At 42.0% G+C, this 27904-nt stretch overlaps 1 protein-coding gene across 1 annotated transcript; it reads left to right on the top strand.

Annotated features, from left to right (window-relative positions):
• Positions 1–370: 370 nt before the first annotated feature.
• Positions 371–27627, top strand: capn1 (calpain 1). The gene is made up of 22 exons (XM_085759939.1): positions 371–499; positions 5383–6044; positions 8668–8737; positions 12414–12532; positions 16727–16860; positions 17477–17645; positions 19234–19317; positions 20542–20627; positions 22544–22618; positions 23526–23686; positions 24137–24297; positions 24393–24404; positions 24513–24724; positions 25356–25395; positions 25493–25558; positions 25648–25705; positions 25833–25897; positions 26194–26262; positions 26451–26529; positions 26643–26759; positions 26899–26957; positions 27067–27627. The coding sequence occupies exons 2-22, from the start codon at positions 5787–5789 to the stop codon at positions 27091–27093; spliced, it is 2121 nt and encodes a 706-aa protein (XP_085616065.1). The 5' UTR covers positions 371–499; positions 5383–5786; the 3' UTR covers positions 27094–27627.
• The last annotated feature ends 277 nt before the right edge of the window (positions 27628–27904 follow it).

Below are 27904 nucleotides of genomic sequence, written 5' to 3'. Positions count from 1 at the left end.
TAATTAATTTAAAACACCCAGGAAATGCTAATTTAACAAAACTAAATGATCATTATGACGCATTTATGTTTTTTTTTTTATGTTAACATGTATTACCATGGAAAAAAGTGGTCAAAGCTTCACAATAACATACACATTATTATGAAATACTCAAAGTCGTGTTGTTAAAACAAATGCTTATCTACTGCTCCATCATATTTCATGTTTTTGATCTGATAAAACTACAAAACAACTACATTAAAAGCACACAGTATCACAGCATATAACGCCCTCTTTTACAGTAGAGTGTGCTGTATGTGTAGCGGGCAGTGCGCAGACGCACAATGAGGTGGGCACATTAGGCAGCGGGGCGTCTCTACCATCAGCCCTGGTAGAGAGCAGGGGAGGGGACGGACCTTCACTAAACATGGAAGGGGGAAGAGAAAGTCAAGTAGTATGTTAAATGTCCAAACAGCTGCTTTTTTTGTTTTTTGTTTTTTTACAGGACATACTTTGCAAGGTAAATATGACATTTCTTCATCAACACTATCTTCAGATCGCGTAGACTGTATTGTATGAGGCTGTAAAACCTAAAAATACCTTTGGCACACATAGTCTGAACTTTTTTTGTACGCCTCACGAGGAGAGCTAGTGAAGTTTGTGAAGCGTTTTATTGTGAAAACTGTGACTTATCGCCTCCCTCTCACTGTAAGATCGGTCTTGGTCTAGTTTTCTGAAGGCGGCACCAAGATAAAAAACCGTGAAATCTGTCAATGTGGCGCTGGTTATTTCCGCAATACTCCTGTGTGTTGACTTGGTGCTCGGTGGCTGCAGCTCTGATGGAGGGGAGCGTCCAGCTGTTGGCGTTGGCCAACTTGAGAAAGTTACTGCTTTGATGACAGCTGGATTTTTTTTTTTTTTTTATCTCCTCAGAGGAACACCCCCTACACCACACCACACCACCCCCCTCGAGGACCCCCTTGCTTATCTGTATGAACCATATGTGCAATCTTAAACTTTTCATGTGCATCAGCCTCTATAGGCTTGTTTACTTCAGTCTTTTTATGTATTTATTTAGGCCTTTTTTAATCTTTTTTTTAATCTTTATCATCCATCTTGATTGAAATCACTCCTCCAGTCAGTGTTTCTTCCCCCTCAGTGGACACTACAGTGTGTGTGTGTGTGTGTGTGTGTAGTTTCTCTGCAGGTCTATTTTCTGCATGGCTTCAATGCTCAAAAAGACACTTTGGATATTTCATTTCACAGTGTTTGGAATATGAAGCCTGCATGCAGAAAATACACCAGAGGCGGGTCAGAATGCTTACTCATGGCATAAACACCGGACTTCATCTTTCATTCTCTCTCTCACACACACACACACACACACGCACGCACGCACGTACACACACACCCTCAGGCATTACTTAAGTTATTACGCTCAGCATGATTTCCAGCAGTCTGAGTCCCACTCACTGTGTCGTGAGGAGGGAAACCACTTGGACATTAGACTCAGACACACATCAGCAGAAATTTAGTCGTGACACACACACACACACACACACACATGGCCGACGCTTGCATTGGTTTCAGAGTCTGTCTTTGTAAACTCATGTGACCCCTGTGTGTCTCCCCTTACTCCATGTGTACACAGTATACAGTAGACACTTATTCTCCATGTAGCTGCATGACCTATATTTTCTTCCATATTGCATAATAACAGCTAATAATAACATAATATGCATGCAACCTAATTCCTCCTTAAGTAAAGGCTGAAAACAGATGAGTATGATGATAATGTCGGTTACATATGGCCGCCGTTCATTTCACGCCCTGCAGGACGGAGGAAATTCCACGTTATTTCCATACACAAGCTGTGACATAACACGTAATCACAACATGTTATGGTCTAGCTGAGTGTGTGGATTTCAATTTAACTGTATTATTGTCTCTCCCACACTGAGTGGCCTTCTTGTCTTATAGCTGGGCTCTGTGCCGTTAGACTCTAGCTGCTGGGGTGAAAGCCCAGAGGCCACAGTTTACGGCATGTGCCTCAACATGCCTGTCGTTTCTCATAGATGTCACTACCTGCACTGAGGTGGAGGATTTTCTAAAGGGTGTGTGTGTGTGTGTGTGAGTGTGTTTCACATGTGAGGGGGAATGAAATATTCATCAGCATCCAGATTGAACTCGCAGCGGGTTTGAGTGCGCCCCGATAAAACATGCAGCAGAGATGCAAACCACCAAATGGTTGGGATGTTGGTGAAGCATGTAGCCTAACACTTTGTTGTTGATCAGAGTCGTCCTCTCAAAGCTGCTTCTGTTGATTTTCTAGAGTTTTTACAGTCTCATGAAAATGGAAAACATCCCATACAGTTTATTTTTACTGTAGGTATGGGATCTGTGGTAACAGCAGGTGACTTTGCATTGAAATACCTGTATTTTGCATGGTTAGTTAGTTGGTTTCAGTTTATTTCGGACATGTTAAAAGAAATAAGAAACAATACAGTAAATGGACAGACATAACAAATACATACTTTACAAAGACAACACATGGAAAATGAAAATAATTGAAAATGAAAATAATTGGATTTTTCAGATCCGTAAAGGTGTGTGAAGAAGTGAAACTGATTTATTCCCACCCCCTATTCATAGATTAACTATCAAGCTTCCTTATCATTATAATCTATACAATAAATTAATTTATATCATATATTATCACTAATCTTTATCTCTCTTATCTCTAATAGGCATATATAAAGACAAACACATATACAAAGACAAACTCAAGGTAAATATAAGCACCTTGTGATTGTCAGACATCCTCATTCCTATACATACTGAATTTCTTTGTACTTCCTTTTGAACTGGATCAATTAGTTTACTGTTAACATAAAAACTGAAACATAAATTCCCTCTCTCTCTTCTGCTTTATCTATAAATTAGACGCATCTATATGTGTAGTTACGTTCAAGAACGCTCCGCAGTGTGCTAGAAATGGATTTACAGGTCTCCGTGAGAAGGTCAAGTTTTGTTTGTTGTGTGATTAAGGTGAGACTCGAGACAAAGTCCATTTCCTCATTTTGTCCTTTAAGGTGTGTGTACGTATGCTGGCCTCCCTCGCCTCTGCAGACATCTGATCACTTCAGCTGTATACTGCAGCTGCTGTCTCATAGTCTCACATGGGCTGAGACAGAAATAAAACAAAAAACAACAACACAAACAGGGATGGTGGCAGTTGGAGCATTCATGGAGGAATCGAGTAATAAAGCAGGGCGTCGTCTGCAAATTAGAAGAAATAGAGCGCTTTACTTTGGTAGCAAGGTACTTTATTTTGAACAATATCATTCCAAGACCATAACCAAATCAAAGTCTTAAAGTGTAACGTCTAAAAGTAGCAAAATTAAGATTTAATCAGACGCTTTGTTTGATTTAATAATAAGCAGAGTGCAGATGACTGAGGTTAGATGAGGTAAGAAGTGGTGGTGATTGTGTTAGTGCTGTAACAGTGGAACAGCAGAAATAGTTTTGGATATGTGTAGTGGGAGGAAGGAGACGCTGTACACCGGTGGTTGGTAATGAAAATCATTCACTCGCATAATTGTGCATAATAAAGCAACTCCTCACACTCTCTGTAAAACAATAGACCTGGAAACTTCATGTTCCTGTGAGTAGGAACATTTCTCAGGAACAGAGTGAGTGAGTGAGTGAGCGGGAGCCATGTTTGAATGGGTGTGGTTCACAGCCAGCAGAGGAAACTGTAACCAGGTTCCTACTTCACCCTCTCTGTGCCAATGACAGGCTCGACTGCGTTCAGCTGCTGACGTGACTGACAGCCGAGGCTCGAAACAGGAAGAGTGTGAAGTTTTGATAGCGCTGAAAAGAAAACGCAGAGCTTAAAGTGGATAAAAAAAACCCAATAATGTCTTTATTCTTAGTCTTTGTCTCACGTCACAGTGATGCAGAGACAAGAGGAGCTGAGGTGAACTCTAGTGAAGCTCCAGTGGCACTAATGACACTTTTACACTCCTTCCTCCCCTGGCTGTGCTTAATTAAAGAGCAGGAAAGAGCTTTTGCTTGTTCTTCATTGTGCATGAAGAGTCAGTGAACGCCACACCACACCCTCTGTTCTCCCACTGCACTGTAAATACACACAGACCCCTCTCCCCTCCCCTCCCCTCCATTCCACAGTTCACTTTTTAATACACCTGACTGACTGACTGACTGACACTGTACCCATTTAGCGCCGTGCTGTAAAAGTAGCACTGATAGGACCGTTGTGACTAATCCCTTTGCTATGCATAGCAAACATGTGTATGTGTGTGTGTGTGTGTGGTTGACTGAAGAAACAGAGCGGGATCGTTTGTCTGTCAAACCCCTGAATGTGTGTTTAGAGGGTGTAGCAGCTGCTGCTTTTGTCCGTGTTGGACGTATAGAGACATGTATGGACTCCTCTCTTTCTGCTCTGTGTCTGACTTTTTTAAGGTGAGACACTACAGGCAAAAACAGTTTTTTCATGCACTGATCAATTTTGAGATTTTGGGCTATTTTTCGTCCTTAACATGTCTTCTTTCAGAAAAGTCGAAAGAAATGGTAGAAAATCCACATTAAGGTGGTTATTTTACTGCATTTTGTCTCTTACTTGCTGTGCCTGTTGTCTGACATGTGTCATGTCAGGTATTATTGTACAGCTCTCTCTCTCCTGAACAATTATGTAGGCTCCAAAAATGGTCATTTCTTCCATATCCGCAACCAGTCGTAAAAGTACGACTGACAATAACAATCTATGGAATTTTACAGTACAAGTCTTTAAAGACCGTTTTCTCAAAATGAGTTTTTCCTCAGACTCTGCGCCCAAAATCTCCACTTAAGTTAAGTTAAGTTAAGTTAATTTATTTGGTCCCGCAGGAAATTTGTGCTGGACATACATGCAGCTGCTGCACACACACACACATACCCCCACAGGTGAGCAGACGAGACAGTGCATACAATTAAGTGCAAATACACTTACAGACACCAAACCTTCCAGTTTTATTCCTGTCAATATTCTGAAGGGTTTTACAGAGGGAATTGTTGATAAATCATTCACAGCCTGATCTATACAACATTTTAGTCCTAAAAACACAACTTCTGACTCAATGTCAACAAAATAAAACAAGAATTTTGCAAGTAGCTTTATCCATTGTTCAGATTTTGGTTCTGTAAATGTATGCAAATTAGCGCATATTTCATTAGATATTGCCTCATTTACATATTTAAAGATCACATATGACAAAACTTGTAATACAAAAAATATTTGTCTTAATATAAATGATACACTTGGAAAGTTTCATGGTGATATCTTCTAGTTAAATGTTTTTACCCTATTCACCTGTAGTGTCTCACCTTAAACTTCTTTTCTTTCAGGGTTTTGGTGAACGCTGGTGAACCAGGACAGGATCTGACCTCCCTCTGCACTTCAACTACAGTCGGAGCCTCTATGCACTTGTGATTGTTCCTGCATCCGAAGCATCCCATCCACAGCTGAACCACAAGTACCGCAACCAAGCAGCAGCAGCCTGGTCTTGTCAATATTTTAAAAGCTTCTTAATGGATACTGATGTTTCATTCTGATTTATGATCGAGGCCATTCCCACCTCATACCAGATATACATCAGTGCCGCCGCAGTGCTTTAGGTAAAAGCTGTTGCTGCAATAGGTCACAGTCGCCTCATTCATTATTGAAGCACTCTAACATCTTATTGTAGTTCCACACCTACAAAAAACACAAACCCAACAGAGAGCGACAGTCGACCTCCACACAGCTCAGGATGGTGGAGGAGCGCATCTACGCCACAGGCATGGCCGCCAGGCTGAGGAGCCAGTGGGACCGCGACGAAGGTCTGGGACAGAACCACAACGCGGTGAAGCTTCTGGGTCAGGACTACGAGTCTCTGAAAGCCCAGAGCCTCCGGAGCGGGAGGCTGTTCGAGGACAACATGTTCCCCTGCGCCTCCTCCTCTCTGGGGTTCAACGAGCTCGGACCAAGATCCTCCAAGACCCAAGGAGTCCGCTGGATGAGGCCCACGGTGAGAAGTGGAGGAGGGGTGGGAGAGCTGTGATAGATCTGAGTAATTTTGTGGTGTCTGAGCTGAGATATTAATATTTTTATTTTACTTTTGAGAATACCAAATGCGATTATATGCTCATTTCTGCTGCATTGAAACTACCAAACTGTTGACATGCACTTTGCAGGATATTGGTAAATAAACTCCAACAGACAGTAACAGAGTTTTCTCATAAACACAAATTAGCAGATACACTTAGTGAAGAAATTAGATTTGTGACAAATTAGCTTAAAGCAGAAGTAAGTGATCCGGTCGTTTTGGCTAATGCTGCGTTCCAGGCAGGCTTTTGAAACCGTAAATTACAGCTTCAAGTCACAACTTACGACTTTGTAGCGTTTCAGGTAACCCACTCGTGTTTTTCCGACCTGTTTTACCTGTGAAAATTCACTATAATGGCCACTCGTAACTTCCGACCCGTGAACTCGTACCAGATCGAACTGGTACGAGTTCACAGGTCGGAAAAACACGAGTTACGAGTTTCCTTGAACGCACCATAACAGTCCTCGTCCCTACGTCACCACATTCACGGCGTCCCTTGGCTGCACACACAGCCCTGCATGCCGTTCTCTCTCCTCATTGGATAAAAACTGTAGGATACGATAAATGTTTTCTCCTCGGCTCAGAGCAGAGCAGAGTGACTGACAGACCCGTGTTTCAGACCAAACACTCTATGTAAGTGATTGCTGACGGAAGATATAACTATTTAAGACTTATATTAACACAAATATATCACTTACTTCTGCTTTAATGGTTTTGTTATTTTTATTACCCTTTAATATAACTGCGCCCTCAAAGAAACCCAAATTGCATTTGTTGCCAGCAACTTAAATGAGGTGTTGATGTGATTTTAATATCGTGCCCCCCCTGCCTCCAAGAGCTTAATGCACTTAAAATTATAATAATACATGCATGTACACAAGAGTGCTGCAAATTCAGAAAACATCTTCAATTTGACACAACAGAAGTTCCTCTAATTAGCAGTGACGAACCTGGTTGAGGTTTGTTGTCCACCGTCCAACTGTGAAATCATTCATTCAAACCTTTATTTTATACCCATAAGACCATTGAGGAGGGTTTCTTATTTACAATGGCATTGAGCAAATTCACAGCAACACAAAAAAACATAAAACAGTATTAGCTGAAAACAAGAAACAATTAAAAGGAAAAAATAAAACCATGAATAAAACAGACAAGTTGTAGTGGTGTTAAAAACAGTTAAGACGGATACCAATACTTTGTGATTTCTGGGTTAAGAGAGATGATATATATGGAGGCAATAGGTGTGACAATTAAAAGTCTTAAATAATGCTTGATGATAGGGCACAATAAGGGCTAGGAGTGTTTTCTGTGCTCTCTGGGCCATCGTACTTTAATGCTCCAGTAACACCAGTCAGGAATCCTGTTTGTTCCAGTTGAAGTGTCTCTGGGAAGAAGCCAGTGTATCACATCCTCCTCTTGATCTTGATTCGTGCCTTCATGCCTGTCTGTTCCTCTTGCGGTCTCCCATCAGGGCTCGCTACATTATAAATACACCAGGGTGCTCTCACTGTAGCCGAATATGACACCAGAGAGCGAAGCGGGACCGTCTTCATTAGGTGCCATCACGGCACAGTCCCACCGAACACGGCACACTCGTTACTGTCTGATTCCCACATACCGTGACAGGTCGCTGCTGTCAGCCCTGTGAAAGCTGCAGCGAGACGAGCCGTGATCTTAAAAGCTTGCGGGGTCGTGATCGTCTACGTGACTGCAGCCTCTGAGCTCCTCCTGCGGCTTCCATTTAAAGTGTGCACACCATCATGTATGCGTGTGTGTGTGTGTGTGTGTGTGTGTGTGGACATTTGTGAATGTGTGTCAGCTCTAATGCTCTGCAAAGGTCTTGTCTCTCCAAAAAAAAAAAGTCAAAAGTCAGCGAATGCACTGCACGATCTGTGATATTGATGCTGCATTAAGAGGATTTGTGGTGTTTTTAAAAATAAAAAATCTGTGCCCTGTGTGTGAGGCCGGGAAGGACAAGTAAAAAGTCTGTGTGTGTGTGTGTGGTGCTTCAAGTTTCTGTGAATTCAACCATGCGGATTGGTTTGTGTGCAGCTGTGTGTGTGTGTGTGTGTGTTTGTGAGTATTTCTTTTTATAGCCTCATCATTGCTGGCTTTCTCACGCATAACACGCTGAGTTGAAGATGGTTTGTGAGGCCGGGAATACTGGGAAAAACTAGACACATCCACCAGATCTGGATTATTACCTGGATCAGAATCAAATAGTCCAAACTCATACTCGTCAATAGGCTACTATATATACAGTATATGTCTTAGTTGTTTCCTCTGCAATTAAGGGAAGTGGTGAAAATGGCCTATCTCGCAATATTAAGGGAAGTGATAAAATAATTCCTGGATTGGCCTCTTGATCTGGATCCACACAGGAATGTAATGGGTTCTGGCCCCTGTCCCAAGTTTAATGCAATTGGGTTCGATACTTTCTATGCAATCCTGCAGTCAGCATGTAAAGAAAAAGGAGAAATATGTGTCCAAAGGGAAGGACAACCAACCTAATTTGTCTGTTTGTTGTCTTGTGTGCACCCAACAGGAGTTCTGCAAGCGGCCCGAGTTCATCGTAGACGGAGCGACTCGCACAGACATCTGTCAGGGGGCTCTGGGTAAGTCCCACCGGAGGAGATCCCAACTGCTTCACTGTTATTTACTGCCTGATTCAGCCATGAGAGGACCAGAAGAGACGTAGGACAGATATTTAATCTGCCGGAGAAGCTCGAGTGAGGAATGTTGGCAGCCGGCGAGTGAAACAGGTCATCGACTGGAAGGCAGCCAGCGGCAAAATGTAGTTAAATTGGAGAAATCTGGACTGGAGCTTCCTCTCTCTCTCTCCTCTTGACAAAGTGACCTTGAGAGAGGAGGCTCAGGTGTGGCTGGGATAATAACTGATTGATTTAAGGATTTATTCCAGTGAAACAGGTTTATATCAACAGGTCAGGGTGGGGAGAGGAGGAAAAATGAAATACTATGACAGTTAGTTTGACGCATTTGATACCAAAGGAGCTATTCCTAAGTTTTTGGACTGCTACAGAGCTAACGTTAGCATTAGCAGCAGTTTACTTAAAGCAGAAGTAAGTGGTCCGGTCGTTTTCGCTAATGCTGCGTTCCAGGCAGGCTTTTGAAATCGTAAATTACAGCTTCAAGTCACAACTTACGACTTTGTAGCGTTCCAGGCAACCCACTCGTGTTTTTCCGACCTGTTTTACCGGTGAAAGTCACTATAACGGCCACTCGTAACTTCCGACCGGTGAACTCGTACCAGATCAAACTGGTACCATTTACAGTCTATGGTACCACTTCACGGTTGGAAAAATACGAGTTTCCTTGAACGCACCATAACAGTCCTCGTCCCTACGTCGCCACATTCACGGCGTTCCTTGGCTGCACACACAGCCCTGCATGCCGTTCTCTCTCCTCATTGGATAAAAACTGTAGGATACGATAAATGTTTTCTCCTCGGCTCAGAGCAGAGCAGAGTGACTGACAGACCCGTGTTTCGGTCCAAACATTCTATGTAAGTGATTGCTGTCGGAAGATATAACTATTTAAGACTTATATTAACACAAATATATCACTTACTTCTGCTTTAACTAAGAGAAACACTAGAAGCTCAGTATCAAACTTGGTACTGTACCTTTTTCTTGTCTCCAGAGGTCGAATCTATACCAGCAACGTCTTTTTGTCTGTTAAAGTTAGCATGCTAGAAGCTAATCCTAGCCCGTCTCCTCACTCTGCGCCACTGTAGCTTCCGACAAAGTGATCTTCTGTTATGAGATACGTCAAACATGGAAACAAAAGTCGTTTCCCACTAAAATTATCAGGTCGACGCAGGTTTTTTGAAATGCGTGTCGACCCGATAACAATCGACATATATGGCTCCTTCCCCAGTGGTCAAAAAATCTGGGTAAGATCTAAAACTGGCAAGCTGTGTGGCGGCTCACCCCCACCGCAGTGCGTCTGGTGATGTCATCACTGTGATGAGTTTGATGAGAGAAAGCCGGAAATACCATATGCCTCCTTAGCGTTAGCTGAGCAGCTCGTATCTCTGCCCTGCCGATCAAAAAATAGCTTGCAATGACAATTAGAGGAAACAAACCTACCCCTAAGACTATAGGGATTATGGCAGTAGGCGAATTTGCCAAAATGTTGAAATATCCCTTTAAAATTGCATATTAGGATCATTTTGGCCTCTCTAATAATTTTCCTGTGCTGAAATATATGGATGAACTTAACTGAATGTGTTGAGGTTGTTCCTTGCATTTGTGAGATGACAATCAGGCCAGTCGTCCGTACGTAAATAAGACTGAGCCCTTCAAGTCAATAAGCTGTTAGATACAAACTGAATTAGGAGGAAATGAGTGACAGATGGAGAAATGTGGCCTGAAGGAAGGAGAAACAGAAGCGAGTTAGCCCAGCAGAACCAGTAACAGCTGATTGCTTGAGATGTATCCTGCATCTATAATTCATGCTTTGTTTCTCTGCGTCACATCTGTAAACAAGGCCACTCTCACTCTGTGTGAGCAGCCCTGGCAACGCAGGATGTAGCCCCCTCCATCTGCTAATGAAATACATCGCCCCCCCACCCCCTCTCAGAGTCCCACAGGAACAACTGCAATGCAAAAACAATAACCCCCCAAAAAATGTTGAGCGGGAAAACATCATGCATCACTTTGTTCTACAGCCAAAATGCACCATGACTGAATAGCATTTATCAGCGCTAAGGGGTTATCAGCCAGACAACCCATAAACTGCTATCAGGGGCTGTTTATGGCTTATACACCTGATAAGAAGAGAAATGGGTGAGAAAACAAAAGCGAAAGAATACGTACATGAACGGCTTTTGGTTTAGATAAAAACAATAGCGCTGTGTGTCATTACCCTGCAGTACGAGATATGAAAGAACAAAAGGAAAGATTAAATTATAGTCACGAGCTTTGGCACAAACGATCAAAGAGTGCCGATAATTATTGAAGTATCAGTTACACCTTGTTAAAGCAGAAGTAAGCGGAATATTTGTGTTAATATAAGTCTTAAATAGTTATATCTTCCGACAGCAATCACTTACATAGAGTGTTTGGTCCGAAACACGGGTCTGTCAGTCACTCTGCTCTGCTGTAAGCCGAGGAGAAAACTTTCCTTGTATCCTACAACCTTTATCCAATGAGGAGAGAGAACGGCATGAAGGGCTGTGTGTGCAGCCAAGGGATGCGCGTGAATGTGGTGACGTAGGGACGAGGACCAATAGATCCATGACGAGGGCGGGGGCTGCTAACTCCATCGGCTGACAAGAAGTTAGCCAAAACGACCGGATCGCTTACTTCTACTTTAAGTTGTCATTACAGTAAGATCCTGCATCTGGACTTGCGTTTATACAGCGCTCTTCCAGGCCTTTCCATCCTGAAAAGTTTTTCCCAAACACAACATTGTTTCCAGAAATGGCTGCATACAAGCGAAAACCATTGAAAACGACTGTAATATATATGGATATCATCATCCCCACGCTCCAAGATTGGGTACCAACCCCCAATAACAATAATTTTAAGCCTTAACAATAACCTATAAGAGAAAAACAGCTGACCAAAGAAATAAGATCGTGCAAAGGAACAAGAGTCCTGGTGGAAATGCTAACTCCTACTTACATAATGTAATATAATGTACCACGTAGTAGCCAGGCTGATACATGCCACACTGAGATGCTTGATGCTTGCAAAATATATAAAAATATACAAGATAATATATACTGTATAATGATATAGAGTAAGTAAATAACAAAGATAAAGGGCATGATAATTACAGTACAGTAAGATAGTTAATATATACAGTGGTGGCCAAAATACTCTACCTCCAAAACATGATTTCATTTCATAATGTTCATGAAATCTGAGCACAATTTTAATCTTTAATATATAACTTTAATATTTGGTAGGTCCACCTTTGCAGCAATGACAGCAGCACATCTCTCTGGCATGGTGTCAGTATATTTCCTGAGAACTTCAACACTAATGTTCTCCCATCATGCCTTCTGCTACTCAAGCCAAAGCTTTTCCCTTTGATCGTACAATAGATCTGTCGAGTTCATTTTCCAACTTCAAATCTTCTTATGGTGGATGGCTCTATTTATTTTTATAGAGCGTAATGATGATTAATGGACAATTCAACAAAAACAACTGAAACCTATTAAATATGCCAAGTCTTGTAATAATTTTGGTCACTACTCTAATATCATCACATCAAACAGTCTGTAATTAAATCTGTATTTACTGTGTGTGTTGTTTTCCACAGGGGACTGCTGGCTGCTGGCGGCCATCGCCTCGCTGACCTTAAACACCTCCCTCCTCCACAGAGTCGTTCCTCACGGTCAGAGCTTCCAGCAGGGATACGCCGGCATCTTTCACTTCCAGGTACAGACACAGTTTTAAGCTGTTTTATAGATATTGAATTGCATACAAATGAGTATTTCTTAGTCAGGATTTCTCAGGATTATCTGAGTCATCCAAGATCCACGACCACACCCCGCCGCTCAGCTCACTCAGCCATATGTGAATGACCAACACCCATTCTCTGAGAAACCTAGAGGCGATGTAATCAGTCACATCTATCACCTCTGTTGTCTAAGGGACCGGTCGTGCCGCCGTGTGACGTAAACACTAAATATTTGCTATGTCTACTCTGCAGCGCTCGCCACAGGCAGAGAGCTCTTATCAGCTGAACTTTGAACTTTGTATACAAAACTGTGGTGCGTTCAAGCGCCACAAACAAAACCACAGGTAAACGTCAGATTGTAGCTGCAGTAGCTCAGTGAACAGACGAATAACAGCGCACATTATAGTGTCAGACTGAGACGTGGTGCAAACAGTGGTTTGATATCAGTTTGTGCATTGTGTCGTTTTCTACAGAAGTGACGGGACTGGGTTCAAAGTTTATGGTTGAAAGGATTGTGTGTTCAGGTTATTCTTCCTTATTTTACACCCAATAATGAAGCAGAAACAACTGTTTTCCATTCTAGAGACACAAATCCACTCATATTTTTACCTTTTTGCACCTTGTTGCGTTTTCTTAAGCAACTTAAATGAGTTTTAACTTCCAGTTTAAGGAGCTCAATGTCACAGATCACCATCGACCTGTGAAGTTAAACTAATGACATGAAATGAGCAGTTTGAAACATTTAAAGTTCAGAGAGGATCGTGTTCGACTGCAGTGACTCTGTCTCACTCTTCCGTTAATGATGTGCTGTGTGGAGGAGTTTTGTCTGTCCTGTGATCTCACATGCCTCATTATCTGTAACTGAGTGTGTGCTTCTCTTTATCTGTGTGTGTGTGTGTGTGTGTGTGTGTGCACATCTGGTGCATCCATCAGTGTTTCAAGAAGTGTTGCTCTCATGTTTCTGTCATGTTCTCCAGTGCAGAGGAATCTGCCAGAACAGCTGGAGAGGGGAAATCAGACTTTTACTTTGAAAATCTGCTCCCAAATCTTATATCTCCACTGGTCGTTAGTCACCTCAGTTTTATAGATATACAATGTTTTTCAACTGTTAATGAGCCAGAAGGAAGAGAAATTAGTTTTATTTTTGATTAATCATTTTACACCATCTCTAGTGAAGCTGTGAGCTGAGTCAGCCGCTCTGTTTGATGAGGCTGTCAGTCCGCGGCGCTGAGTGTGAGGAAGCTCTTCCACATCAAAGCACCGTGTTACTACACATAGGAACTTGGAGAACACACACACACACACACACACACACACACACTGGTTCACTTCTGCTAACTGGGTTGCTCAGTCATGGAAGCCGTAACACCAAATATACTGTAACGGATAAATCAAACTGGCTTGCACACTTGCACACACAGATGCAGGTTAGGTTATAGGATGGGGGGTGGGGACCCATCGGTCGACCCCGTGTGTGTGTCTGTGTGTTGCTAACACTGAAACCCTCTGAGCTCTCTGTGCTGCAGCGACTCATCATTTATCAAAGGATCAATAAATACTGTCACACACACGCACATGCACAAACACGCACACACACAGAGCTGCCATTCACACACAGTCTGCTGGGGCTGATGACTCAGTAACAGAGAAGTCAGCCAAGGCCTGTTTTTCTCTAATTACTTCCAGAGACACTGTGTTCACTTTTTACTTTGTTAAACGCTGCTGCAGCCCTTCATACATTCTCACGCACACTCACTCACACAGACACACACACACACACACACACTTACACATGCATTTGCTGTCTGTTAGAATGAGTGGAAATAATAGTTTAATTTGCTCTGAAGGCTTGTAAATGCATGCATGTGTTTAATGTATGTGTGCACCGGAGCTAAATGGCTCATAAATACATATGGCTTCTTTCCATTTAGTGGAAGAGCTGCTGTCCTACTTTCATCGTCCTCTTTTTGTTCTGTTGCATGCATGTGGGTTTTTCTTTTTTTTGCGCATCAACCACTTTTGGTGGAGTTTGTATCGCAGCCAATTCATGTTCTTATGAGCCTCCTCGTTTCCATGACTTGCAGTTTCTCCTGTTTTGTTTTCTCTCTCTCTTTCTCTGTGCCTGAGCATGTTTCCACTCTTTGTTCACCGTTGAGGCTTAGAGGGATTCCCCACCTTCTGAAACGGGTTTGTGGATCCTTTAAGCCTCAGAACCTGAGTGAGTCATGCCCAAAAATGTAATTATGAGCGCTGGCGGTGAGAATCTTAATTGGCTTAAGGAGCTGGGAACGGGAAAGAATAGGAAAAGAAGGACGAGAAGCGAGCGAGCGAAGGAGGGAGGGGAGGCAGACAGACAGCGGGAAGAGGAATAAATTATAAACCAGGCAACAATCTCAGCCGTCAGAATCAAATGAAATCGTTAACTAGGGCAGAATAAGCTTTGATGTTCTTATTATAGCGCAATATTTTTCACACAGAAAGTGTTTGGGCCAGTGTGGAGGGAGGGTTTCTCAAGCTCCGTGGCTGCGTGTCATCATCACACACATGTGGTGAGATGTGACACAAAGGCTCAGCAGTGTTTAACTGGAAGTTTTGTGTGTGTGTGTGTATGTGTGTGACGGCTCCTCCCAGAGGTGGACTCCATCTTTCTGCTGTACACACAAGACAAAAAAAACACACACACATTCTCCAGCCTTAACATAATAAATCCTGCAACTTCCTTCCCCCTCTTCCTCTCTCTCTCTCTCTTTTACATTCTCTCTCTTTCATCTACAAATTGAGTTACTCTGACTAAGATGTATTTCTTGCGCCATCTTATTTTGCATGAGGTTTATTGTGTTACTGCCTTCAGGCCTCTGTATCAGTGTGAGTGTAACTGGTTTTTCAGCAAATTTGTGTCTTTTTTTTGCACCAACTTGCTCAACACTGAACTGGACGTACAGGATTTAATGTTGAAGTAATAGATTTTTTTTCATGTTTTATGGTTTTATTGTTGTGTCTTGTCAGTGATTTTTAAGGATTGTAAAAAATTTGGGGCATGAAGTTAGTGGTTGTGTCTCCAGGCAACAGCCGGAGTCGGCATCATTTGACTCTTTGACTTCAGCCTCTTTTGACCCTCGTTGCAGTCGCTCTGCTTGTGAAAGGGCTCCGGCAGGAATTTATGTTGCCGCCCCCCTGATCTCCACCTCCAGCACCGCCTCTCTCTCTCTTTTATATGTTGTGTTGGTCTCTTCTGCCCCCTGCTGGCCAACAGCGTCATCACCACATGTTTAACAGCCCAATGCCGCAACAATTGATGCAACTTCATTGAAAGAATCTCGTTTACCTCAGTGTTGCTGCAGCTGTACAAAGCTTTTTTCAACCTGGTTTATCATCCAGTTATCACCTTCAAAAGAAATTAATGAAGTCAAGAGCAGGACTGGTATAGTATCAGTGAGGGAGGTGAAGAGAAACTTGTGATTAATTCAGCCTCTGGATTCATTTTTAAGTTGAAATATAAAAGCTTTGTCACCAGTTTTTCCTTCCTTGTCCTGTTTCCTGTTCACTGAATGTCAAAATAAAGGAAATTTGAGCTGAGTCAAGGAACATCTGTCTCTCTGTCCAGCCAGACAAATGATAAATCAGGGATAAAGCAGAAATAAGATGAGGCTGATCGATCTGTGACAAGAAGTTCTGTTCTCAAGTGCAGTTTTAGAGGTTGTGATTGTATTTCCATTTTCTGCTTCGTCATAGTTTTACTTCATCAAACTCCAATGTTCAGAGGAAAAAAGTGCATTTTGCATATAAGACATAAGAATAACAGACACATCTTACATTGTAATATTAGTAATAATGGCCCAGTAACCCAACAAAGTAACTGTGACAAGTGTCTTTCTGCATTTTACACACATTTTAATATTTTCAAGTAGGAATTCCAATGCAGGATTTTATTAATAGTGTAATTTCAACTTTTACTGACAGTCTGAAAAGGCTGAACATGCACCACCAATCCAAATAAAAATCAAATAACAATCAATACACCTTTACCCATCCAGGGAGTTTAATCTCTGACTGACTAACAGCTTCAGGTAACAAAATATTATGTACTGTCTGTGTCTTCATGAACCTTGTTTGTTGTATTTTGTTTGAGTATTCTTACTTATGTTTTATTTATTTTTTTGTGTGTGGTGCAGTTCTGGCAGTTTGGAGAGTGGGTGGAGGTGGTGATCGATGACCGTCTGCCGGTGAAGGACGGGAAGCTGCTGTTCGTCCACTCAGCGGAGGGAACCGAGTTCTGGAGCGCTCTGCTGGAGAAGGCCTACGCCAAGTAAGACTCATAAACACACAAGACAGATTGTAAATGACGCATTTGTGTCACATGGAAAAAAGCTTTTGAAAATGCCCACATTGAGCTCTGCACTGTAACATATAACAATGGATTTCTGTGTTTAAAAACTTAAAAAGATATTTGAGATGCATGAGTTCCTACCATGTCCAAATGATTTCTGCTCCAATCCTAAAACTGGATGTAGAAAAGGGAACAATTGCGAAATACATGTTGTAACTCCAGCCTCTTGGCTGCTCCCGGTGGACAGCTGAGTGCTGGGTTGTGAATGTGTGGAGCTGCAAAAGTGACGCACATTATTCATAGACGTGTGCGACTGCCAAGTTTAGGTGAGCTTCCCAGATGGGGAGCAGCAGAGAAGAAGCAGAGTGGGGCAACGGAGCAGAGACTGTTATGTAAACGTCAAAAGATTTATGCATTGATGCTGTTTCTCTGCTAGTATGTGCATGTTGGTATAAGGTATTACCATCTGACAGAACATACTGTTCTCTTTGCACCGAAACTAACAACTGTCACAATGTCTGTGTAAATATTGGTATGAAGAGCAGCAGCCCATGCAGTCATAAGGCCTGCTAACGTATGTTCTGCTTTGTCTCAGGCTCAATGGCTGCTACGAGGCTCTGTCAGGGGGCAGCACATCAGAGGGCTTCGAGGACTTCACCGGCGGCGTGACGGAGATGTACGAGCTGAAGAAAGCCCCCTCCGACCTCTTCAGCATCATCAAGAGGGCCATAGACAGGGGGTCGCTGCTGGGCTGCTCCATTGACGTCAGTACCGCAACATGCAAACCCAAGCTAATGGGAACAATTACATGGGTTTAATACTAACACAGTGTGTTTCTCTGATTAAAGGAGCTATGATCTATACCATAATGGCAATGTAAAGAAATGAGATGGTGAAAATGGATGAAACAGAGTTTTTATAGAGAATTATCAGTGATGCAACGCAATGCAACAGTGACTAATTAGCTTAGCTTAGCACAAAGCATGGAAACAAGTGGAAATAGCTAACTTAGCTCCATCCTGAGGTAGAGAACAAACTTTTTAGGTGACTAAACTAAAATGGGCCCCAAATAGCGAAAGCTGCTGCAGGGCCCTAAAACATGGAGGGGCCCCTGTGGGGTTAAACAAAAAGGATTAAAGGATCAAGCAAAAAATGCCTCATGTTAATTTGTTATAATTTGTAAACATTCCCAAAATGACCTAATAACTAATTAGCTTGTGACGGAGCTTTTCAGTTGTCCTCGAGGTGATGAATCAGTTCCTAAACTGAACTTTGGGATCACAAAGTAGGGGAAAGAAAACATCAACGTTGACAAAATAGATTTTAAATTGTCTTCTGTTAAATAATAAAAACAGTTTATCACCTGAGTTTCATTACCTCTCGCTGTGTTTTGTGCGAAAATAGACACAACGGCAGCCTGTGGAGATGAAGTCAGCCTTTTCCAGTCTCAAAGCCCCTCACAGCAATTAAATACTGAACCCTCACTTGTTTTAAAAGTACAGAAATGTTGCACAGAATGATAATTTGTGCTTTGAATATGTTTTGAGGGACATGTTATGAATCAAAGAGGAGGCGGTTGGATTTATAATGTGTGGCACTATGGACCATCTGTTTGATCCTTGTCAGAGGTCAAAGTTAGCTGTAGATCAGATGTGTTAGTTTGTTTTTCTGTTACTAGAAAGTCAGGAAAGGCAGGTATGCTGTAGATATCTGCCAGGTCGCACAGCTGGAAAATTTGATCTGTACTGACACCAGCAGAGGGCAGTGAAGTTCGACAAACCTGCAGACAGGATTGACTTGAACTGTCCCGTCTTGTTGAGGGATAGTCCCTGTTGGCTCACTAGTTTGGGCTGGAGGAGCTGCCAGTTTGACCGAGTCTGGCAGGAAAAGGCTCAGGAGACAAATACTGAAGGATAAACTTTGTAGGGACACAATAGGAATAGTCAAATCATGAGATAAACTACAAATATGAAAGTGCTTTGATTTATTGTTTTGAATGAGTGAGGTCAACAGTGTCAACATTAAAGACAAATGGTGTTGTGCATGTGAGCCATGTGCAGTCCAGAGTGACGACAAACAGTGCGAACATGTGTCAGTGGCTCTGGTTACGCACACACTCGGTGTGACTGCAGCCGTCACGTCTGCCTTTGAATTAGTTAAAACAACCAGTGACAATAACCTCACTGATTGATTTCTAACCCTGTCAAATTGGTCAGTGTTAACGAATGAGCCGTTGATGTCACTAACACTTTGTCACATGTGGAGCGGGTGGTGGTGTGTGCAGATACGTCCTCTTGATTGTCCAAACCGTGGACCTCAGTGACCTTGACTCTTCTCTCTCTCCGTCCTCAGATCACCAGCTCACGAGACATGGAGGCCGTCACCTTCAAGAAGCTGGTGAAGGGACACGCCTACTCCGTCACAGCCGTGGACGAGGTGAGGACGAGGATATATGAGCAGATATATGATGACGGAGCATCAAGTCCTCACAGGCCCAAAGTGGGAAATAAATTACATAACATATGGTTACACAGTTACATAATGTACTTGACTGATATTAGGAAAGTCTCTTAATGATTAGAAAAACCTTTTCTGAGAAGCTTTCAGACAAATGGCAGCAACAAGTTACCTTTAAACATACATTTACATAGTGCATGGACACTTTACAGATAGAGCTTTGGTGATTTTAGATCAAGATACTTTATTAATCCGTAAAGGAAATGATCGTGTCACAGCAGCAGCATTCATACAGACACAAAAGGAAACAGCAACCATTAGATACAACCATTAAATAAAACAAATTTAAATAAATAAAAACACTGATTGGGATAAGAACAACTTTTCTAAAAACCTCTAATGCATGGAGTGGGTGACTGTCATTGCTCATGATGGCATTCATTTTTCTGAGCATCCCTACTCCAGCTACCTGCTCAACCGCTTCCTGAGTGATTCCAGTGATGTTACTTGCTTTTTTTGTTGTTGCTTTAAACACAAATGATCAACAAAAAACTCAAAGCATACAGAGAAATATTTAGTTAAAACGTGTGATGTAACATCATGTTATATAAGTGTGTTTTAGTCTGGTTTTATGTGCATCAATTTTTCTAAAACTTAATTATCTTGCTCTAAAGCAGGTAAAAACATATTGGAGTCAAGTCATTGCTGAGACAGTTATGTGTTGAAGTAAATCTTCTTTCAGAATCACAGAAACCTAAGGTATTATATTATATAAATATAAGTTATCCTGTAAAATCTACGTGTCTAAAAGATGTTAGTTGCTGCCGGCTCCAAACACAAGAACGAATATTACATTTTTATTAATAGATTAAGTCCTAAACTGTGTGAATCCTGCTGCACACACTGTTCTGCAATATTTTCCTACAGTAACAGCGTGTTCCTGATTTCATTTTTCCACGGTTGATTGAGAAACAGTCGACGAGCATTGTTGGAATCAAAGCTTTGCCATTTGATTTGAATGGTGCTGGGCTGATGTTGTACTTTTGTTACAGCGAGTTTCACTGTAACAGTTCATTTCAGACACACACACACACACACACACACAGACACATGACTGTCACGGCTGTGCAACGCCACGCGGCAGAAGTGGGTTAAGCTGGGACAAGACATGGTGAATGTCCGGTGGTGTTTCGTTCCTTGTAGGTGGTGTACAGAGGAAACATGACCAAACTGGTTCGCATCAGGAACCCGTGGGGGGAGGTGGAGTGGACCGGAGCCTGGAGCGACAAGTAAGAGTTAACTTAACCATAACTGTAGCATTAAATGGTAAACTACTATATATACCTGAATGTTGCACAAAGGCCCACAAACACGAAATGAGCTCACAAAACTTCTTTATCTATCTATCTATATCTACTATCAAGGGATAGTTCACCCAAAATTCAAATTTCACTCATTATCTACTCACCCTCATGTCATGTCGACTAAGGGCTGGGAGAATTTTCAGAGTCCTCCGTGCCTTCTCGGAGTTACGGGGGGGTCCGCGCAGCACTGTATGTCCATATAATGGTTGTGAATGGTGCTCACTTTTCTTCGTCCAAAAAGACACACCAAAAAACATCCAAATACCTCCATACTGCTCGTCTGTACATACATACCGACATGAGAAATTGTTCCGCTGGTCAGTGCAAATCTTGCGTGATTTGCACTGACCATATCACAGGACCACATCACAGGAAGAGCAGTGAACTGCGACACTGGGAGCTTCCACTACAAACAAGCTTAAAACATAGACTTATTTAATTTTTTTCGGAACAATTTCTCATGTCGGGGCTTCAATACAAGAGGGACATTACAGACGAGCAGCATGGAGGTATTTGGATGTTTTTTGGTGTGTCTTTTTGGACGAAGAAAAGTGAGCACCATTCACAACCATTATATGGACAAATACTGCTGCACGGACCCCCGCGTAACTCAGAGAAGGCACGGAGGACTCTGAAAATTCTCCAGGCCCTTAGTCGACATGAGGGTGAGTAGATAATGAGTGAAATTTGAATTTTGGGTGAACTATCCCTTTAAGTCTGATCCCAAAGAGTTCATGAGAGGCAAAAAGTAGGAAAAGCTGATGGGGGAAGAGGAGGAGGAGGAAGCAGCGGTTCAGCTCGGGTGTGCAGCTGTCCTCATGGCAGAGTGGGTGGGATTGCACGGATCATGTTACTATAGTAGTGAAACTGTAAAATACCAGACATTTCCCCTTTCAGCGCTGTTATGCAACAGTCCTGTTGAGCATTTTCAACGGTTAACACACTTTCCCTCACAAGTGAAGCTTCTGAAAATGTACTGGAAGAAAAAAAAGAAACATTCATAATTCGATTTTTCAGTGTTGTGTAACAGTGATGGTATTCATTAAATGAAGATAATGTATCATTATTTACATACCAAAGGTTTTTCTTCTCCACCCACGCTGCTCTTCTGGTACTTTAACGTTTAGAAATGTCTTCATGTACTGACAAAGGGTTTTCATGGAAGTTTGAACCAAATGTTTGTACTTGAAAAGTGAAAAGTGAAAAGTTTCTACCTTAAAAAACAGAGTCAGTTGCCTAGTAAAGTTTAGAGGTCTGATAGTTTTTGTTGTGGGAGCTCTGTGGACTAGACTGGAATATCAAAAGAGCCACTGAATGAATGCGCTGCCATGAAATCTGATACAGATGTCCACACTGGCCTAAATAACAGAGAGAAGAAGGGACGAATACATTGTGTAGGACTGGAGAAGCTGCTTTAAAAAGAAATCTCATATAAAAGTAACACAACAGCTTTTACAAAACACAACATACACAAAATTAGCCTTAAGATAGATAGATAGAAAAACTTTATTGTCTGTTTATCACAGAAAATCATCTTCATCTTTGGCGTGGCTCAAGAACACATTAAAAAGACAGACACTCTTCAGACATAATAAAAGAAATAAAATAAAACAAGATAAAACAAGTTCATCATAAAGTGAGGGGGGAAACACAGCAAACTGTATGTTGATTAAAGTGCTTAAAGTGCTGAGAGTTCTGACAAGGTGATCAGTGGTGCGGTGCATTCAAGTTGTTCAGTTTTTGTAAATGTTTTTCTTGACCCGGGTTGTAAGTTTGGTGTCTCTTTGACCTCAGCATCTAAATCGTGTACAATGTTTAACTTCTATTTGTGAATTCCTCAGCTCCAGAGAGTGGGACAACGTGGACCGCTCCGTCAGAGGTCGCCTACAAAACCGCAGTGAGGACGGTGAATTTTGGTGAGTATACAGTATACAGCATTTTAACTATTAGCTTAGTGACGTACTTACGTTTTTGACAGTTTCTTCAGAGTTTTCTACCATAAGTGATTCAGATGATGATTTTACTGTAATGATCATTATTTAGAGCTCTCTACAGTATGTGCAATACGTAAATTATTCCAGAGCCCAGAGAACTGTTAATATGATTGTATATGTTACACACCTGTTGATGTCAATAGCCCAGTCCTGTATGTCATTTGTCTCTACCCCATCCCTTTGCCCCAGTGTGGAAATATTCCCCCTAGAAAATGACACATTACTTGTGTACAGTAATATGTCTTCATCAGTCATAATGAACTGACATTGTTTAATGTTTATTGAGAATCCCCATTATCTGACGCACAAACGACAGGCTAGTCTTCCTGGGCTCCTCTTAAAAAGTTCAAGTTATATACTATAACAATACACAGATCCAGTTACGATAAAAAAAGAAAAAAAATCTATAATAATAACGCTCCCATTCTCGGACAAGCAGTAAAAAGGTTCAATGAGCCCATTCATCCAAAAGAGAATCGGGATACCCCCACCCCTGATGCGAATGCCCAAAACTGAGGGGTAGGGCTGAAGGAGAGGGCTCAGTTGGGACAAATGGGATAAAAAAAAAATAGAAAAACAGAATAGAAATAGAAAAACTTTATTGTCCCGCCAAGGCAGGAAATTCATCTTTGGTCTCACTTACATAAAAAGAACACAGACGCTTGCCAGTAAGACTTACATAAGACAAAACAACATAAGTCAACAATGATCACATGATAAAAATACATACATACAGGTAACATCTGCATGCCAAGATCCCCTTTACTGTGTCTTGTTGATTATGGAAATGGCATTGGGGATAAACAGTGTACCTATCTCCTTCTCTCAGGATGTCGTTCAGTGACTTCCTGCGCGAGTTCACCCGTCTGGAGCTCTGTAACCTGACGGCCGACGCCCTGCAGAACAACCAGCTGAAGAAGTGGAGCTCCTCGCTCTACCAGGGGGAGTGGAGGAGGGGCAGCACCGCCGGGGGCTGCAGGAACTTCCCAGGTATGAGGCGATGGAGGGTTTGGCTAGAGGTTGGGTTGAGCACCTCTGAGATTCTTCTAGCAATCACCAGACTGGTTTTGGTTTTTGGGGATTCTTTAAAATTGAATGTTACAAAAACAAGGATGTGTAGAAGGAGGAAGGGGGGGAAAGATTTGGATGAATTTACTTTAGGAATGTGAACCAGTGACTCCCATTTAAACTCCGAGCCTTGACACAATGGCCTGTTTTAAGATAAATTTTGGACTTGCCCCAGCATGAACAGAGACGTGCAAGTGTGTCTTGTTTAAATCAGTTACTGAAACAACAAAAACGGTGTCCTACCCATGGAAATTTTAATGAATAAATTTATAGGTGAAGGATTCATGGAAATGCGAAGAGGCTGTTGTTGTTGTTATTGTTGATATCTAGTTGGTCAGAGTTTCAACCATAACACTTTACCTGTCCACACAGCAACCTTTTGGCTCAACCCTCAGTTCAAGCTCGTCCTGCAGCATCCAGATGCTCCCGGCCAATCAGACTGCAGCTTCCTCGTCGCCCTCATGCAAAAGGACCGCAGGAAGAAGCGGCGAGAGGGCGAAGACATGGAGACCATCGGGTTTGCTCTCTATGAGGTCAGAGAACCTACGAGTTTGTCCACGTTGACCACCGTGGTTGCACTTTTCTTTGTTCCTCATCACCTCACTGATGTTCTCTTTGTTCTTTACAGGTTCCCGGTGAGGTAAGAGTGTTTTCTACTTTATGTGAGATAGAACAAATAAACAGCACACCATTAAACCCTTTTTTGTTTTAAGCAAGTTTACTGTAAGCAGAGTATCTTGCGTCTCAGTTTACGGGCAGGTCGGGGGTCCACCTGAAGCGGGACTTCTTCCTCACCCACGCCTCCAGCGCTCGCTCCGAGCTCTTCATCAACCTGAGGGAGGTCAGCTCGCGGTTGCGGCTGCCGGCGGGGGAGTACGTCATCGTCCCGTCCACGTTCGAGCCGCACAAAGAGGCCGACTTTGTCCTCAGGGTTTTCTCTGAGAAGCCCGCTGACTCTGAGTGAGTAGCTACAGCTGGATGGTGAAGACGTATCAGACATTGTGTGCATGTATCCTGTTCATTCAGTTCTTTATTTCCTACCTTTAAGACAGGGGTGGGAATCTTTTACTATCTCACGATTCGATTCGATTCTGATTTTTGGGGCTATGATTTGATTCATAATGATTTCTGCTTCAGTCTATCGGTGTGCAAAGGATCCTCTGCTTTGTAAGACAGAATGACTAAAGTGTCTTTTTCACATTAATTGAGTTTTAAACATTTATCCATGCTTAGATGGAATTGTTGAAACTGTTGCATAAAAGCAATATCACATATTGCTTAAGTAACAAAACTAAAATGCCTCTTTATTAAAAAAAATAGTGCAGTTAAACATCCTGCCTTTTAAATTCAAAGGAAATGGAGGCCGCCAGCCAGCAGATATCATTTTTTTTATTTTTTAAAATCAATTTTGGGACATTTCATATCGATTCTGAATCGTATTAAATGAGAATTGCGATTCTTATGTGAATCGATTTTTTTTGGCACACTCCTACTTTAAGATATTGAGTGTTTTGTCGTCTTTTTGTTTGAACTGTACAGAAATTAAGAATTTCTACAAATTAACATTTTGAAAATCTTCTCTCAATGTCAGGGAGCTTGATGACGATGTGGTGGCAGATCTTCCAACAGAGGTGAGATGATGAGACGCTGTCCTGTGACCTATGACCTCTAACCATGTAGAATGAAACAAGACTTTTACTAAAAAAAACAACCTTTTCCGTGTTTCAGACTCAGCTGGAGGAGAGTCAGATCGACGCCAGCTTCAAGAATCTCTTCAGACAGCTGGCTGGGGCGGTAAGATCTCACAACAGCAGGGAGTGAAATAGTTGATGTTGTGAAATAATTTTATGAAGTAAATTGGTCTTTTTCGTTTGTGTCAACAGGACATGGAGATAAGTGTCACCGAGCTGCAGACCATACTGAACAGGATCATCAGCAAACGTCAGTAGCAGCAGAGCCCACTCTCAGTTGTCCAGCTCAAGTTTTACTCACTAAAATCACAGAATTGGGTTTTAAAAATGGTTAAAAGATCATCTCCTCTTTTTGTCTTCACTTCTCTTCCACACAGATAAAGACCTGAAGACAGACGGCTTCACAAAGGAAGCTTGTCGCAGCATGATTAACCTCATGGACGTATCCTGCGGTGGCTGTTATTTTGTGTTAGAGACATGAATATTAACCGATAACGGACTGATAACGGTGTTTGACTTTTTTTAGCAGTCTGGTTCATTGACTAGATGTTGACCTCTTGTGATAACACTGAGCCAAATGGCAGAAACCAGAGATCTCACAGTTCCATGATCGGCATGTTCAGCCCAGATTTCATCACATCTGGGTCGTAAGTTTAAAACGATCTGGGTAACAACCACTACTAATTCTGGGGTGCAGATAACAGACAGTTGGGGTTTTTTTTTAACTCCTGGGATCAGACGGACGGCAGCGGGAAGCTCGGCCTGACGGAGTTTCACGTTCTTTGGGAGAAGATTAAACGATACCTGGTGAGTTTACACAGTGTTCCCACCGACTTGATCTCAAATAGTATCGATTTTTCCTCATGGTACTTGCGTCAGACACTTGCTTATTTTGTCATCCAGCCAGTGGACTGTTTTTTTATTTTCTTGTTTGCTGTCTCACAGTTTTTTGGTTTCTGTCCATCTTCTTCTTTCCTGTATGTCACTCCATCCAGACCATATTCAGGCAGTTTGACCTGGACAAATCGGGCACCATGAGCTCCTACGAAATGAGGATGGCTCTTGAGTCTGCAGGTGCTGTTCCTTTTCATTTCAATAAAAGAAAAAAGGGGAAAGAAAAACAGTAAATTCCTTGTTTATTTGCACCCAAACATTTGTAAATCCCTTTATTGTCCCCGTGGATGCAGGTTTCAAGCTGACCAACCACCTGTTCCAGCTGATCATCCTGCGCTACACGGAGGAAGACATGTCGGTCGACTTCGACAACTTCGTCACCTGCCTGGTCAGACTGGAAACCATGTTCAGTGAGTCGAGTCCTCCGACTAACACACCTCCAGTGTCTTAAAAAGCAGACACACACAAACAGTTAAATTTGTAACTGTAGCTTGAGGCTCAGCAGCTGAAAAAGTCGATAAATGCTTCTCTTTGTTTCTGTCTCTGAAGAAACCTTTAAAACCCTGGACACAGACGCAGACGGTCAAATATCCCTCACATTCTTCCAGGTATGGCCGCACATTCACATGATGTTTATTTACCATGTCTGTACATAAAGTACCTGCGATTTATTCATAGGTAGCGTTCCCTAAATCACATGCTGTATCTGCTCCACAGTGGATTACCCTGACCATGTTTGCCTAGAGAGATGAGTGGACTCCTTTGTGACTCTTGCACTGCGTCCTGCTGCAGCTCCAGGCCCAGTATCTGTCGTTTTCAGAAGTGCCTTTTTTCTCCGCCAGTTCTTCTTCTCCTCCACACCGCTCGCTCGCTGCCAACGCCCTCTGAGGCTTAAGACTGTAAATTCATTTTAAAACTGTGCCTGTATTGGAAAATTGTGCCAATCTTTTTATTTGTCACCTGTGTCAGCGGAAGTGAACTCTTCTTCTAGCACGACAGTCGACTGCAACGCAGTAAACAAACATTTAGCATATCTAGCAGAAATAAACATATTGGTTTAATTTCCATGGGTTGAGACAAAAATGTAGCAGTATGTAGTTAGCTTGGCTGAAGAATGCGCAAGCTAGCCTACATCCCAGTAATTTTTTTCACGATGCTAAGCATTTAGCTAGCTTTGCTTTAGAGGACCAACCAGACTTAGATTATATGTTTATCATGTTGTCAAATAAATTGTTAAATACACTTATAAACATATAAAATACACAAAGAATTTTGAGGGCCAATTTTATCTATTTGTTTCATTTTTTGGTTGCAGGAAATACAATACAAATTTCTCAACAACTTTCCTAATTCGTTTAAACATTCAGTGCAGTAATTATTGATTTATCTCGTTATTTTAATAAAAACACAGTCCGGTCTGGTTCTTCAAGTAGCTATGGTTGGTAAAGCTAAGCTAAACTAAGATAGGCTCAAAATGTTTTTCCATTCTGTGCTACACAAGTGACCAATTAGCTCATTAGCAATTGAAAACTGTGCCCAGCCAATATCTTTTTTT

Source organism: Trachurus japonicus, chromosome 18 (genome assembly GCF_045865225.1).
Source record: "Trachurus japonicus isolate A0001 chromosome 18, Traja_1.0".
Classification (NCBI taxonomy): domain Eukaryota; kingdom Metazoa; phylum Chordata; class Actinopteri; order Carangiformes; family Carangidae; genus Trachurus; species Trachurus japonicus.
The sequence above is the reverse complement of the archived record's forward strand: the minus strand, read 5'-3'. Positions and strand labels throughout refer to the sequence as shown.

What these genes read in the sequence shown, in the direction of transcription:
- capn1 (XM_085759939.1), top strand. Translation starts at nt 5,787, where the DNA reads ATGGTGGAGGAGCGCATCTACGCCACAGGCATGGCCGCCAGGCTGAGG. An exon ending in GGGCTGCAGGAACTTCCCAG is followed by an intron (nt 23,687 to 24,136) that starts GTATGAGGCGAT and finishes CTGTCCACACAG; the next exon opens with CAACCTTTTGGCTCAACCCT. An exon ending in TCAGACAGCTGGCTGGGGCG is followed by an intron (nt 25,559 to 25,647) that starts GTAAGATCTCAC and finishes TTGTGTCAACAG; the next exon opens with GACATGGAGATAAGTGTCAC.